This window comes from Schistosoma haematobium, chromosome 6 (assembly GCF_000699445.3).
Source record: "Schistosoma haematobium chromosome 6, whole genome shotgun sequence".
In the NCBI taxonomy this organism is placed as follows: Eukaryota; Metazoa; Platyhelminthes; class Trematoda; order Strigeidida; family Schistosomatidae; genus Schistosoma; species Schistosoma haematobium.
The window spans coordinates 907,331-923,835 of NC_067201.1; the positions used below are offsets into that span (position 1 = coordinate 907,331).

A 16,505-nucleotide genomic window follows, 5' to 3' on the forward strand; every position below is an offset into this window, starting at 1 on the left:
GAATATAACCTTTTCCTTTCAAGAAATTAACTATCCACTTCTTTTATAAGGAATGCCAACGATGTAAATGTACCTAAAGAGAATCGAACGGCATTAAATTTAAGTGCCCAAAACAGGATGGCACATATAGACATTATTAACTGACATCACTAAATTGCATGAAAATAAAACTCTCAAGTTTATGCCGTCCCTCTCAATACAACTCTAAGGCAGTCAACAATAACGAACAAATGATCCAATTTATTACTAAACTTTAAACTACTTAACTATCGTTTCATTCTGATCACCAATGACTGAAAGTAAATGTCAAATTTTAAGGAATCTTTATCGTAGAAAGACAACCATTGGAGAACTACTGAAAACACTAGTCAATGATGTTGTAACCGTTGCAGAAGTTAGAAATTGTTTGTGCACACTGCTGACAAATTTTCACTCAACACAAACCAGATGCTCAGGACTCTCTTATCTGACGTTAATTCAGGATTAGATTTACTTTCGAACTGCTGCTACCTTGACGTGGTGGTCGAGCTTGCCTATCGTGATGACCCAACCGAGCTATATTGGCTGGAACATATGTTCCTGCAGGTTCTACCATGCCAGGCGGGTCGATTGGAGAACGGTAAGACTGAAGGCAGCAACTCAAGGTCTGAGGGCGAAGTCGTACTGTTGACTGTAGAGGGGTGTTACTGCAGTAAGGTGTTTCCCTCGGACAACCAGCATCTGAAGCGATGTCGCCTTCCCACAAGGATGGAAGGGGTTAGAAAAGGTCGACCCTAAAAATGTCACACCTCACCTTACCTCACGGATTTCCGTCTCCGGCGGTAAGGCCCTTCGAAGAACGGAGCTAACACAATTAAAAACCTTCCACGAGAAGGCCGTGCGCGACCGGCCTCAAGTAGTTGTCCCTTGGGCTCTGCGGTCACACTCCCATGTCGTTAAGACCAACACTAATCCGACTTCGTTTTCAGGTTCTTCAGAAAACACCATTCCACAGTGTGAGCAGCTGGGAAGTGATATCAGCCCTCATACCCGTAACAGCACACGAGACCAAGTTGGTCACATTCAAATCCTTCCTACACCTCCTAATACCTCTCTTATCTCCATGACTAACCCTTCTCACGTCTCTTTATCGTCTCGCACCGCTAGGGCAAACGATTCGAGTACGTGGAACGTTATTCCTGGTCTCCTGAAACCACGATCTAAACTACACGTAGGAGCTTTTAACGTCCGGACACTGTGCCAAATAGGACAACAGGCTTCCTTAGCTAGAACTTTAGAATCTCGCGCCATCGATGTGTGCTGCGTCTCCGAAACGCGCATACAGGATCCGAGTAGCGTCATTCATTTGACCTCACCATGCCAAAATAAGGAACCGACTCGATTTACGATCCGTGGATCTGGAAGCCCTGATTCTGCTTCCCGTGGCCTCTCTGGCGTAGGTATAGCATTGAGTCCTAGGGCAGAACTAGCTCTCTTAGAGTGGATCCCAGTAGACAGTCGTTTGTGCGCTGTTCGACTAAACGGAACAGTAAGGACTCGGAAATATAGGGACACTCGTCGTTGCCTCTTCGTCGTCTCTGCCTACTCTCCCACTGACTGCAGCTCAGATGATGTAAAAGATGAGTTTTACAGAAAGCTTTCGGACCTTCTCCGAAAAGCTAGGTGCTCTGATGTAGTAATAGTGGCTGGTGACTTTAATGCTCAAGTAGGTAAACTAAGCGAAAGGGAAGGACACATGGGTGGATCTTATAGTATTGTGGCTCAAAGGACAGATAACGGTGACCGTCTGTTGCAGTTTTGCTCAGATAACCGCCTGTTTCTTGCAAACACTAACTTTAAGCATGAGGAAAAACATCTTTTTACATGGCGACCCCCTAATTCGTCCCAACGTTGGACCCAAATAGATCACATCGCTATCAGCCACCGCTGGAGGGGCTCGATAGAAGACTGTCGCTCATTCTGGAGCACATGCCTAGATTCAGATCATGCTCTAGTACGAGCGCGTATCTGTCTGCGTCTTACTGGACGTAGGAAAGACACTGCAAGGAAACCTCTTAGGGTCCTACTTAATGATAGTCAAGCTAAGAGTATATTTCAGGAACAACTAGAAAAACAGTTAGGCAGCCATGTAAGTGACGCCCACTCCGTGGCATTGTGGAATGACATCCGAAAAGCTGTGGAAACAGCAGTGATGTCTGCAAGTACGGTAAACCAGAAGGTTAGGGAGCAACACTGGATCTCAGCAGCATCTATCGCACTGATAGATGCTCGGAAACTCATTCCACCTGGTCCTGAACATAACGAAAAGCGGAGTCAGCTTAAGCGCAAGCCGACAAGAAGTCTACGCAATGATCGTGATCCGTGGTGGGTAGCGAAAGCAAGAGAGATGGAAAAGGCAGTGGCAATAGGCAACGACAGACAACTGTTCAGACTTGTTAAGGAAACCGGAATTAGGAACCCGACTGTTGGCGAAGCAATCTCAGAGAAAGATGGACATATTATACATTCTCAATCCAGGAGATTGGATTGATGGGCAGAACACTTTAGGGATCAGTTCAACTGGCCTTCAGCCACACTTCGGTTTCCCACGATCTCCAGGTAACCTGAATGGCAAGTTAATGCAGGTCCTCCGTCTCTTTACGAAGTTGAAAAAGCCATAGGAAATCTGAAGCGAGGGAGAGCAGCAGGCCCTGACAGATTTACTCCTGAGATTTTTAAGGATTGTGATCCAGTTTTCGCAATGAGATTAACCGAGGTCTTAGGTAGAATTTGGGAACTGGACGTAATCCCATCTGACTGGTCTCAATCACTGATTGTGAAAGTCTGTAAGAAACGACAAAAATCCTGTTGTGACAATCGCAAAGGAATCAGTTTGACTAATATAGTGTCTAAAATATAAGCTTCAATAATACTTCAACGCTTAACCAAAGCTCGTGAAGAGCAGACTATTTATTTATTTATTTTAACACATAGATATTGGTTCAAGAAGGCACCAAATACATATGCGCCACACAAATCTCATTTGATATGTGTGAGGGCTGTGATACTGCCTGGGTGCCCAAACCGAAGCGGTTGGTTTCCTTAGGGGACCACATCCGGAACCTTCTACCTAAAGGTCTGATCCACAAGGCAGTGGAGGATCGTAAGGAGATGCAGTCGCACGGTAGCCAGTGACAAACGATTGGTTCATAGGCCATTTGTTCCTTCAGGACGCTGAAGCCCAGTGCACCATTGGTTTGGAATCAGTGTTTTCCAACTCCCCAACGTGGTCTCTCCGTGTCCACCAACCCGGTTAAAACGCCGGGCATTTGCTTCTCGTCCTCTCAATTTTGTAAAAACCACCCCCTCCGCAAGAATGCATTGAGTAGGACTTCCCTGACAGTGGTTGTATGCACGTGGCGATGTGAGAGCATTTCGAGAGGGATAGCTGATTCTCCCCACTCTCGGCCGTACTAGGGCATTTGGGGGCATCAGCCCTTGTGGTCTGGTGTGTGACGAAACCTCAGCACGTATACAGAAGGCTCGTCTAGCTTTTACCAACTTGCGTCATTTATGGCGTAGGCGAGATATCCGTCTACCAAACGATGGACGTGTTTACTGCGCAGCAGTTCGTTCCGTCCTACTTTATGGCAGTGAAACATGGCCGGTAAGAGTAGATGATATTCGTAGGTTACTAGTATTCGATCATAGATGTCTTCGAAATATTGCTCGTATATCCTGGGACCATCGAGTAAGCAACTCAGTTGTTAGGAAACGGGTGCTAGGTAAGGATGGCAAATCAATTGGTGAAATAGTAAAACTTCATCAGTTGAGATGGCTGAGACATGTGTTACGTATGCCCAACGATCGACTGCCTCGACGTGCGATGTTTTCTGGTGTTGGAGTGGGTTTGAAGAAAGCTAGGGGCGGCCAGACCAAAATAAGGCACTAATCCATTTAGTCGCTGACAAGTGGACTGAGTCATGTTGGTAGGTGTAGACTACCTGGTTGGGGACCGCGCGATGATAGCAACTGATGGTGAGAGCTGTTGAATGATATGGCTCAAAATCATTTTCAGTGGCGCAGATGCATCCACTCTTTGAGTTCTCCCTAATTCTAATCTTCTGAATTCTTCATGTCCCTTTTTTCCTCTTTCCAAATTTATTTCACTGTATTATACTCTTTAAGTAACATCTCCAAACACCAATCTTCCCGATTACTGCTTATACCCTTATCACCTCTATCACTACGGGATTTGAATCGACCACTGCATCTGTGTGCTATTGTGGTGTGTCAACTCGGACTGATGTACGTACGTACGAAGTTCCACGTTGTTACTGACTGACTGACTGACTTTACTTATTTGCTTTTTAGTCAGCATACACTAGTAAACTCAGTTAATATAGTGTTTGTACAAAGTATACCTGAGAAGTGTAAATTAAGACGCGTGTTCCATCTTGTTTTTGACCTATCAACTTGATGTACTGTACCATAGTATTCATATTGAAAGATTCCAGTCCCGCCCGTACATCGACTTCTACTTGAAAAGAATTATGCACATTCGGTTTATCAACAAATTTGATCAATTGTACAAATACTAATCCGTATTAAATTCATGTGAAGGATATTCAGTCAGTCAGGAAGGATTTGAATGTGACCAACTTGGTCTCGTGTGCTGTTACGGGTATGAGGGCTGATATCACTTCCCAGCTGCTCACACTGTGGAATGGTGTTTTCTGAAGAACCTGAAAACGAAGTCGGATTAGTGTTGGTCTTAACGACATGGGAGTGTGACCGCAGAGCCCAAGGGACAACTACTTGAGGCCGGTCGCGCACGGCCTTCTCGTGGAAGGTTTTTAATTGTGTTAGCTCCGTTCTTCGAAGGGCCTTACCGCCGGAGACGGAAATCCGTGAGGTAAGGTGAGGTGTGACATTTTTAGGGTCGACCTTTTCTAACCCCTTCCATCCTTGTGGGAAGGCGACATCGCTTCAGATGCTGGTTGTCCGAGGGAAACACCTTACTGCAGTAACACCCCTCTACAGTCAACAGTACGACTTCGCCCTCAGACCTTGAGTTGCTGCCTTCAGTCTTACCGTTCTCCAATCGACCCGCCTGGCATGGTAGAACCTGCAGGAACATATGTTCCAGCCAATATAGCTCGGTTGGGTCATCACGATAGGCAAGCTCGACCACCACGTCAAGGTAGCAGCCTCGGTCGGGAGAACGACATTAATAAGTTAGGGAGCTAACAAACTGACTGGTTTAATCCTAATAATGTGTATACTTACCAAGATATTGTTGTGCTATCTCTATCTCAATAAGTAAATACATTGATATGATTAAAGAAATCAGTTTGTTAGCTTCCTAGCTCTCTAAAAACTATTAAGCCATCTTTTAGCACGTAAAATGAGTTCATCTTTGGACTTGTTGACTCCTGACATGTTTTATGCTGAGTATTTTTTAACAACGATCAAAGTTAACGTAAACCATCAAATGTTTATAAACGGTCGTAGCTGGAGCTAAGAGCTCTTTGTTAGAAATGGAAGAGAAAAGAACACCTCTAGTAAAACAGACAAGCAAGCGCTAACTAATTGAAACACGAAACTGAAGTCGTTACTACTGGACAACTACCTTTAAAACACTATACGATATAACCTTAGTAACACTCAGTCACCAGAAACATTTGCTTAGGATGTTTCTATGTACTCGGCTTTGAACCAAAAATGTAGGAACGGTTGATACCACTTGGCCGGTGGGAACCAAACAAGTGTAACAAGGTTTAAGTACATAGCCCATTAGTTGGATGTTGTGGTCAGGAAAGATGAAATTATCAGCGTTAAAAAAAACAAATAGGATTGACAAGAAAAGACTTATCAAGGACTACATAATCCTAATTGAACTCACCTATACAAATCTCGATTGAAATTAGAACATTTAGGTGTTCGACTAACTAAATCTATTAGATAATCCAAATTATCTGACCTTGATAAACTAAGGAAAGAAATTATGAGTAATTCCAGATAGATGAATAAAAACTTACAAATTAATTAAACGTGGATCTTTTTCACGACATTTTTGTAAAACATCATCATCATCCAGAAGTTCTTTGATTGTGAGATTCTATAGGAATAAGTAAGAAGGAAGACCATGGATGATACATACCGGTCGTGATAAAATATCATTGATCTGTGAATATGCAGCAGCAGATTCCCAGAACATGGCTGTAAGATTTGTAAAAGGAATATATTTACATTGATTATCTAGTAAAGAAATTAAATGTAAAACTTTTAACCTAACAAAAACTGACAATGAAGTGAATCCTTAAAATATTAGCCGTTATATTACCAAAAAGACTCTGAACTTAGAAAACAACAAACTAAGTATACATGTAGGCTACTATTCACGAATATTGTGTGAACGCCACTGATATTGTCTGGACTCTGTTAGAATGGATCCCCGTTAACAGTCATTTATGTGCTGTTCAGCTAAAAGGCTCCGTAAGAACTTGGAATGAGAGGGACACACGTCGTTGACTTTTTATCATTTCTGCCTACGCTCCCACTGAGTGCAGCCCGGATCAAGTGAAAGACGACTTTTACAGAAAGCTTCCTGCATTTCTTCATAAAGCTAGACACTCAGACATAGTACTCGTAGCACGTGTCTTTAATGCCCAAGTAGGTAGCTTAAATCAAACAGAAAGACATTTAGATGGATATTTGAGTATCCTGGCTCAGTGAACAGATAATGCTTACCATCTGCTGTAACTGTGTTCAGACAATCATTTATTTTTAGCAAACAATAATTCTAAGCATAAGAAGAGACATTGTCTAACATGGTAACTTCATGCACTAAATCAACAACGAACTCAAATAGACCATGTTTTCGTCAGTCATAGTTGGAGAGGCTCGATAGAAGACTGCCACTCGTCCTTGAGTACATGTTTAGACTCTGATCATTCTCTAATACGAGCGCGCATTTACTTGTACCTCATTGGACGTAGAAAAGCCACATTAAGAACTTAGCGACGAGAAAGCCAAAGGCTAATTCCAGGAAAACTCGAGATCACATTTGGGTGATTCTGAAAACGAGACTGACCCAGATGTTGCTTGGAAAGATGTATAAATAGCAGTGATATCTATTGGTGATTTGAACCAAAGGGTCATGAAAAACTAAGTCTATTGAACTGATAGATTCACGTAAGATCATCCCATTAGGGTCTGAACACGATAAAGAATGAAAACAAATCAGATCTATGTTAACCAAAAGTCCATGGAACGATAGTGAACAGTGGTGAGCAACGAAAGCAAAGCATATGGAGAAGGCAGCGGCTGTAGGTAACAAGACAGCTTTTAGGACTAGCAAAAGAAACCGTAATTAGGAAGTCAAGTGTAGGTGAAAAAAATCTCAGAAAAAGATGACATTCAAATCTACTCTCTGTTTAGACGTTTAGAGGGATGAGCGGAACACTTTAAAGAGCAATTCAGCTGGATTTCAGATACCCACCATTTTCAAACACCCTTAATGGGACATTGATGACTGAAGTTCGGAGTGCTATAGCTAATATGAAGTAAGAAAGAGCAGTTGGTCCAAATGGATTAACTCCAGAGGTCGTCAAGGATGGTGGTCCAGTATTGGTCAGTCAGTCAGTCAGTCAGCTACAACGTAGGACCAGGTACATTTATGCATCGGTCCAAGTTGCCATACCTCATTAACACAACAAGATGGACACCAGATTCATAAAAGTAGTTAATTCAGTTGTGGTAATACATAAAAGAAAGATTGCATATAAGGATATAGTACAGGAAGAAAGAATTAGTACGTAGAAAGAAAGATATGAAGCAATTTTAATCTCTTAGTTTAAGGGAAGACAGACAGTATATACACCTACGCCATTGTGATCGATTCTTAGCCATCTCACCAAGTCTCCAACCACTAACTACGACAGTCACGCCGACCCCAACCAATTATTCTGCATCTACCAACATTGCTCAGATCAGAAGTTAGTGACTTCAAGCACTGATGCCATGTCTTAGTCTGGCCGCCCCTAACTTTCTTCCAACCGTCTCCAAAACTAGTCAGCATTGCGCGTCGTGGTAATCGGTGTTCGGGCATACGTAACACGTGACCCAACCATCTCAGTCGATGAAAATTCACAACCTCATCGACTGATTTACCATCCTTCCCTAATACCCTGCGTCTAACCCCACTATTACTTACCCGGTGATCCCAGCAGACCCCAGCAATATTTCTGAGGCATCTGTGGTCAAATACTAGTAGCTTACGAGTGCCTTCTACTCTTAATGGCCATGTTTCGCTGCCGTAAATTAAAACAGAACGGACTGCCGCGCAGTATACTCGTCCTTTTATTGATAGACGGATATCTCGTCTTCGCCAAAGGTGACGTAAGTTGGCAAAAGCCAAGCGAGCTTTTCGAATCCGTGAGCAGACTCCGTCAGACACCAACCCATTAGGGCTGATCAGACTTCCAAGATAAGTGAAGTTGTCAACGTGTTCGACTACTTCACTCCCTATCCTTAGTTCAGGTGTCGGCGCAGACCAGTCCTGAAGCAACAACTTGCATTTAGAGGGAGAGAAGCGCATTCCAAACATCCTGACATTGTTGCTTAGTGCTACCAAAAGACTCTGTATTTTGTCAGCGTCTTCACCAAACAGGACTATGTCATCCGCGTATTCTAAGTCGATAAGTGAACCTCCTGGAAGGAGATCAATACCCGAGAATTCAGTCGACGAGAATGTTATTTTCCATCAATAGGTCTATGATGAAGTTAAACAAAAATGGAGAAAGTGGACAGCCTTGACGGACACCACTTGAGGTTGCAAAAGCAGACGACGGTTCGCCATATGCTCTGACTCGACTAGTAGTGTTCGAGTAAAGAGCCTTCACAAAGTTTATGTACTTCTGAGGTACGTCTTTCAATGACAGACACTACCACAGAATCTCGCGGTCTACCGAGTCAAATGCTGCTTTTAAGTCAAGAAAGACCACCATTGTCGGATGCCGATAAGTATGTCTATGTTCTAGAACCTGACGAATGGTGAATATGTGGTCGATGCAGCCACGACCAGGTCTGAAGCCAGCTTGATTCTCTCATGTTTGCAGTTCACGAGTCTTAGTTAAGCGTCTGATAATTATCGAGGCTAGTATTTTAGATACTATATTAGTTAAACTAATCCCTCTATGGTTGTCACAGGATGATTTTGACCCTCTCTTATATATTGGGACAATCAGTGATTGTGACCAGTCAAAAGAGATTACATCCAACTCACAGATTTCAGCTAAAATATTAGTTAACTTAATCGCTAAAACTAGACCATCATCCTTGAAGACCTCTGGAGCCAATCCATCTGGACCAGCTGCCCTTCCTCGTTTCAGATTAACTATAGCCTTTTGAACTTCAGCTAGAGTCGGAGGACCTACTTCAATGTTCCATTCACACTGTCTGGGAATGGAGGGTAGTTGTAGAGTAGCTGAAGGCCAGTTGAACTGTTCTCTAAAATGTTCCACCCATCGTTCTAAACGTCTGGACTGGGAGCAGATGAGAGTATCGTCTTTTTCCGAAATAATCTCACTTACACTTGACTTATTAATTCCAGTTTCCTTTATTAGTCTATAAAGCTGTCTTGTGTTCCCTATAGTCGCCGCCTTTTCCATCTCTTTTGCTTTCGTTACCCACCACTGCTCACGGTCGTTCCTTAGACTTTTGGCTAACCTAGATCTGATTTGTTGTCGCTCTTCATCGTGTTCAGAGCCTGATGGGATGAGTTTGCGAGAATCCATCAGTGCAATAGACCTAGAGGAAATCCATTGGTTCTTTGTAACCCTGTGGTTTAAGTCACTAATAGATGTCACTGCTGTTTCCACAGCTGTTTGTATAGCTTTCCAAGCAACATCTGGGTCAGCCTCGTCTTCACAACTACCTAAGTGTGACCTCAGTTGTTCCTGGAACCTACTTTTGGTTTTCTCGTTACTCAAATCAGTTCTAACGGGTCTTTTTAATGTGGCTTTTTTGCGTCCAGTGAGGCGCAAGCAGATGCGTGCCCGTATTAGGGCGTGGTCGGAGTCCAAGCAGGTACTCCAGAATGAGCGACAATCTTGTACCGACCCTCTCCAACGATGACTGATGGCAATATGGTCTATTTAAGTCCATCGTTGGTTTGGTGTAGGGGGTCGCCATGTTAGACGATGTCTCTCCTTATGCTTAAAATTTGTTTGCTAAAAATAAACGATTGTCTGAGCACAGTTGCAGAAGACGATCACCATTATCTGTTCGTTGTGCCGGAATACTAAAATACCCACCTAAATGCCTTTCTGTTTGGTTTAAACTACCTATCTGGGCATTAAAGTCACCTGCTACGAGTACTATGTCTGAACGTTTAGCTTTCTGAAGTTCAGATAGCTCTCTGTAAAATTCATCTTTCACTTCATCTGAGCTGAAGTCGGTGGGAGCGTAGGCAGAAACGACAAAAAGGCAACGACGTGTGTCCCTATCCTTCCGAGTTCTTACGGAGCCTTTTAGCTGAACAGCACATATGCGACTGTTCACAGGGATCCACTCTAACAGTGCTTGTTCCGCCCTCACGTTTGGTGCTATCCCTACTCCTTCCAGTTCACGAGAGCTGGCCATCGCGTCACCAGATACACGGAGGGTGTATCTCGTTGGCTCTCCGTGTTGCCGAGGTGAGGTCAAGTGAATGACCACACTGGGATCCTGTATGCGTGTTTCAGAGACACAGCATACATCAATGGTACGAGATTCTAGGGTTCTAGCCAGGGAAGCCTGCTGACCGATTTGACATAGGGTGTGAGGTTTCAGTAGAACTGGGACAGAGTTTTGAGCACTAGAATCGTTGGCTATGGTGACATTTGAGTAGGAAGCCGAAAAAGGAATTTTAGAGGTGAAAGTCGATGTAGGAGGAGTAATAGGGAGTGAAGACGGAGGTTGATTAGGAATACAGTGGTTTTGAGTGCTGTTTGAGGTATGAGAGCGGTCGTCACTCCCCAGTTGCCCACACCGTGAAAGGGTTGTTCTGGAGGCACCTGAAAAGGAAATTGGATTAGAGGTGGTCTTAGTGACCTGGAAGCGTGACAGCAGTGCCCAAGGGACAACTGCTTGAGGTCGGTCACACACGACCTTTTTATGGGTAATTTTTGTATTAGCTCCGTACTTTTTGCGACCTTACCGCCGGAGACGGATATCCGTGGGATAAGGCGAGGTGTGCATTTTTAGGGTTGACTTTTTCTAGCCCCAGCCCTCTTTGTGGGAAGGCAACATCGCTGTCATGCTGGTTGTCTGAAGGAAACACCTTACTGCTGTCACACCTCTGTACAATCAGCAGTACGACTTCGCCTTCGGACCTCGGGTTTGTTGCTTTTAGTCTTACCTTTCTTCAACCAACCTGTCTGACATGGTAGGACCTTGAGGAACAGTTGTTCCAGCCAGTATAGCTCGGTTGCTTCATCACGATAGGCAAGCCCGACCACCACGTCAAGGTAGCAACAACGGTCGAGTAGTCCAGTATTGGCAATTAGGTTGACTAATATTTTAGCTAAATTTTGGGAACTGGACGCAATCCCATCTGACTGGTCGCAATCGCTGATTGTCTAATATATAAGAAGGGGTCAAAATCATCCTATGATAACCATAGAGGGATTGGTTTGACTAACACAACATGACATCTAAAATACTAGCCTCAATCATTATCGGACGCCTAACAAACACTCGTGAACTGCAAACACGAGAAAATCAGGTTGGTTTCAGACTTGGCTTGGCTGCATCGACCACATATTCACCATTCATCAGACTTTAGAACACAGGCATGCTTATCGGCGTCCGACAATGGTGGTCTTTCTTGACTTAAAAGCAGCATTTGACTCGGTAGACCGCGAGATTATGTAGCAGTGTCCATCATTCAAAGGTGTACCTCAGAAGTACATAAACCTTGTGAAGGCTCTTTGCTCGACCACTATCAGTCAAGTCAGAGCATATGGCGAACCGTCATCTGATTTCGCAATCTCAAGTGGTGACCGGCAAGGCTGCATGAATCCCAAAGACCCGTCTGTTGAAGACGGATAGAAGAAAGTTAGAAGCGGTCAAACCAAAACGTGGCATCAGTCTTTGAACTCACTAACATCTGGTCCCAGCCATATTGCAATATGCAGACTACTTGGTTGGGGGCCGCACGACTATCGTAACCAGCGGTTGGAGACGGAGTTGCATGGCTGAGAATCGACCACAATGGCGTAGGGGCAAGACTATAATTTACAGAAAAACCAGTCAGATATACGACGAGTCATGGATTTTAGTACGAAATTTACCCATACATTTGACAAATTATCATTTTTGGCATTATTGCTGTTAGTTCGTGATGAAAACCATAAATTCTCAACCCTAATCGTCAACTGTAGATCTTAATGCTAGTTCCTCATCGTAGTTTATGACCCTCATCTGGTCCTAGTTAGTAGGTGGACATTTTCAAGGTCACTTTGGCATCACTCAAAGGTCGTCCACAAAATGTCTAACCACTAAACCTTCCCCTATGTATCACATCCTTATATACGACCTTGTTTTTATATATTACTACAATTGAAATAACTGCTACTATGAATTTGGTGTTCATACTGTTGTGCTAATGAGGTATGGCAACTTTAACCGATGCATATATGAGCCCGGTCCTACGTTGTAACCGAACGACTGATTACCTTAAAATCCTAACATCCACATCAGCCAAAACCACGATATCAAAGCTGACATAAATCCAGATCACTGTGTCCTTTTATTCGGTTTTATCACCGCCAAAAAAATGCTTATTATGCTGTTTAAAGTTAATTAATTCACAATACAGTCAATGAGCAAGAAATCTCTAGAATGATGTATTTTACCGTTAACTGACTACATGATGTTTAGATATGTTCCGTGATCCAGAAGCTATTTGCTCGTTCGTCAGCGACCGAAGTCAGCCGGCTAATAACATAACTTATTGCCAGGGTAGTCTTAACAATAACTAGCGAGTTATTAAAATGCTATACGTCTCATAACTACACCTTTAACATACTATTCTGTCTCAGTCTAATACACATATAGCCTGTCTCGCAGAGTTACCTCGATAGAATGAGGGGCCATGCTTAATTGTTATTTATTAACTCTAATTCAACCTAACAAGTACACATGTATTTTGATGATGTGATAGCACTTCTTATTCTGATGAAAAAGAAAGCTCTAACAACGTAAATGAGAACAATAAATACCGATAGTGACCATAAATAACATAAATAAGAGAAAACATTAACAAGACAAAAAACTACTTCTGGAGTTCAGTTTCCGAAAGGCGACCAGTCAAAACAATATTGGCTTGCACAGTCCCAAAAGTATGACCTTGAGGGAGACTTAAATTATGAAGCCCGCACGATTACCGTTAGCAAAAAGTCATTTCAAACTACAATACACTAACTTTCATTTAATGGATAACGTTTACAGGCTCTCAGAATCACTAACGTGTTATTCTTATTCTCAATCACAAACTGAAATCTTTTAAGTATTTAAAATGGTTCATTTTTACGTTACTTTTCGGGTTCAAAATATTTCAAATGTTTGTGAACAAAATGTAAGAAGCCTTCACTTGCTGGAATTCCGTGACTGGGGGGTATCACTGAATTCAGATATAGACCTAAGTGGAAAAATAGAAATGTCAGCCAAATCAAATGAAATATCGTCTTGAGTCCTTAAGAACTTCACGATTTCACGGATGTTCAGGGCTTGTTAACACGTTTGTCTGTAACGACTTTGTAATCAAAAAATCTCAAGCACAGTCAAACTAGAAGTCAATAATGAAGCAGGTTGAAAATATTTTTTCCGACGTTGAGTGGTATTTTATCCTAATCGGCTCGTTCTTGGGAGGGATGCGTAGACGGGTGTACCCGATGGTGATTTGACTCAGATGCATGACCGAGAAACTTCAGCTGGTTTCTGTTTAGTAAAGTTGATGTGTAAAGTGTGATAGATAACCGAACTCACCAATGATAAAGTGAAACGCCCACCACCACATTAACTTTCTTTTACCTTGTATGACTGTGTTTTGTTTATTCACCAATCACCATTTTATGTTCATTATAAAACAATAATTGCCTTGTTGACTCATTTTTTCTATCCTCTATTTACTGTTCGGTATGTTATTTATGTCTCTGTTTTTCCCTGTGTTGATAGACTGTACCGTTTGTTTTGCACACCAACGGTGTTAATTTATGTTTTAGAAACAGATAAAGTTTACCAAACCAAATAGCTTACTTGTTCTGACTTTGGCTAAAGCAAGACTCTGTGCTCGACAGTCTAGAGAATAGCTTAGAGTTACACCTGTAGGAAATTGCTACCCAAATGATGTGATCAGGAACAGTGAATCTATATTTCGTGCTACATGACACTCGTCAGCAAGGTGTACTTGTAATCTTGAGCTATCCGGGAGGCGGCTGATCTCCTGTAGGACTGAGATGTACAACTTTACTGTCCGATATTCATGGCCTAAACCTATCCTGTACATACCTTTTATTGTTATAACGCTCGCAAAAGCTTTAAAAAAATACATTTATAACCCACTCCTATTAAATAACTTACGCACCCCAAATCATTCCACATAGCATGTGGTTTCTGACCAAGTATTTGTCTTGCTTTGAAATTGAGTTGTTATCTCTCCTACTCTATATTGCCCGTACTTCTTCCGATTATGAATCTTACAATTCCATTTAATACATAGACGTGTCCAAGTAAACACTTCGCATCAGTCGTCTCTACATTGATAATATTGTTATTTCACAAACAATCGTAAGTCACCATGATATAATTTCAAACGAAGTATTTCCCAAAACCCGGCAATTTGTGGATTATTATTATTATTATTATAGAACCAGAGGAATATTTATTAAAAAGAGTATTTTTTTGTTTTTTGTGTTTTGTCATGATGAAAATTTTTGATTTTATTTGTGGTTACTTGATACCTAATATTTTGAGCTTATCGTTGAGACACGCGAATGATTGGCTTCATTATAAGCTATAAGAAATCAAGCTATTTCACATCAACCGTCCCTTCGCAGTCAAGAGTATTGGCCCATCTGTCCACCTCACACTGCAGATGGGTTATGAAATACCGGCATTTCCTGAAACCTTGTTGTTGGGATAAAAAGAATTTTATGGTTAACAAGTAGTTACGTAAACCGTCGTATATCAAGGACTCTATGACATTTGAGGGCACTGAAAAAGTGCTAGGGCCTGGTAGTCTGAAGATTTATCGCCTTGGCGTTCCTCAACGACCAGCGTGATGTGCGTCATCTGCTGTTTGTCGAGGACTATGTTTTGACTTATGGAATACGGGATTACATACTAAGCAGTGTCACCAGATGTGAAGCCGTTTCTCTCCGTGCAGCAGAGCAAGCCATATTTGGTCTGAGAGTACTGTCCTTGTTGTGATTCTGATGTTTCAGACAAACCGATCTTGTCCGTAGGCTAATTTTTTAACTTTCCGATCGGTCGAGCGTGAAGCTTGAGTCAATATGTGTTATACGCGAGGGTTATGCAATCAGTTCATGACCGCTGTTGGTTGGACAGTTGTTATATAGCAACTGAAAACTCCGTCTTTTGTTTGTCGAAGAGAAATCGCAAAACGGAATTAACTTTTCATACAGGATACAAATTTCCCAAATGAAATGGTTTGATAATGAAGCCTATCTTTACTGAGATCCTTTGTGAATCTGTCCGTTGTTCGAAGTCTACATGTACTTGTACCCGTTCTATTTGTCTGAATTTGCCTTACGTGAGTGAACAGGGAACCTGTAGTGACATCGTTCGTAACCACACAATCATCAAAGCTGAACACGAGATAACTGAGAAAGTAGATATTCAACGGAAAAAAGTCAACTATGTAAAACGCGGGGCCAATGAATTGAATTGAATCGAATGGCATGGCTCAAACTTCCAGGCATGGTCAGTGTTGTGTAACTTATCGTCTTTATTCATAGTAAATTCATCGTTCAATCTTCAGCCTAAATGTGTTCTTTAGAAGCGCTATACATTATATTGCTGATTCCTATGATACGACGAGTCAGAATAGACAGTGACGTGGCTTTCACGTAAGATCTCATACATTAGGTAGTCACACAATGATGAATCTACAATTTTAAAATTAGGCCTACAATTATAACGGTGCTAATAACGAACTGGACCGTAATTCTACAAACCTGAATAAACGAATTTTTCCGAGTGTGTGATCCCGGTCCTTCTCATGTTTTATTCCTGCTCTGGGCTGTTCGAAGGCGCAAGCGTCTGTCTCAACACACTTCGATGCCTAATCTTCGCTTGATGCCTCCTGTCCGCATCCATATGGATTTCTGTGGCTTAGGGATATTTTTCACTACGAAATGTACCAAGAACGGTAATCCTGATTGAGGAAGAAGAGTAGGTTACATTAATCGGACGGGCTCAAAAATATCCGTCTATCTTAGTTGATTGATTGAATCGTT

At 42.2% G+C, this 16,505-nt stretch overlaps 1 protein-coding gene across 1 annotated transcript in view; it reads right to left on the reverse strand.

Moving 5' to 3' along the window:
* Nucleotides 1-13,414, reverse strand: part of MS3_00008269 (uncharacterized protein) — a 69,468-nt gene extending 56,054 nt beyond the window's left edge. Inside the window, exons 1-4 of the mRNA XM_051216627.1 lie at nt 13,305-13,414; nt 6,143-6,201; nt 6,021-6,100; nt 5,885-5,971 (exon numbers count right to left, since the gene is read on the reverse strand). Coding sequence (XP_051065217.1) covers nt 5,885-5,971; nt 6,021-6,100; nt 6,143-6,199 — 224 coding nt within the window. The 5' untranslated portion in view covers nt 6,200-6,201; nt 13,305-13,414. The remainder of the gene's footprint in view (nt 1-5,884; nt 5,972-6,020; nt 6,101-6,142; nt 6,202-13,304) is intronic.
* Nucleotides 13,415-16,505: the final 3,091 nt, after the last annotated feature.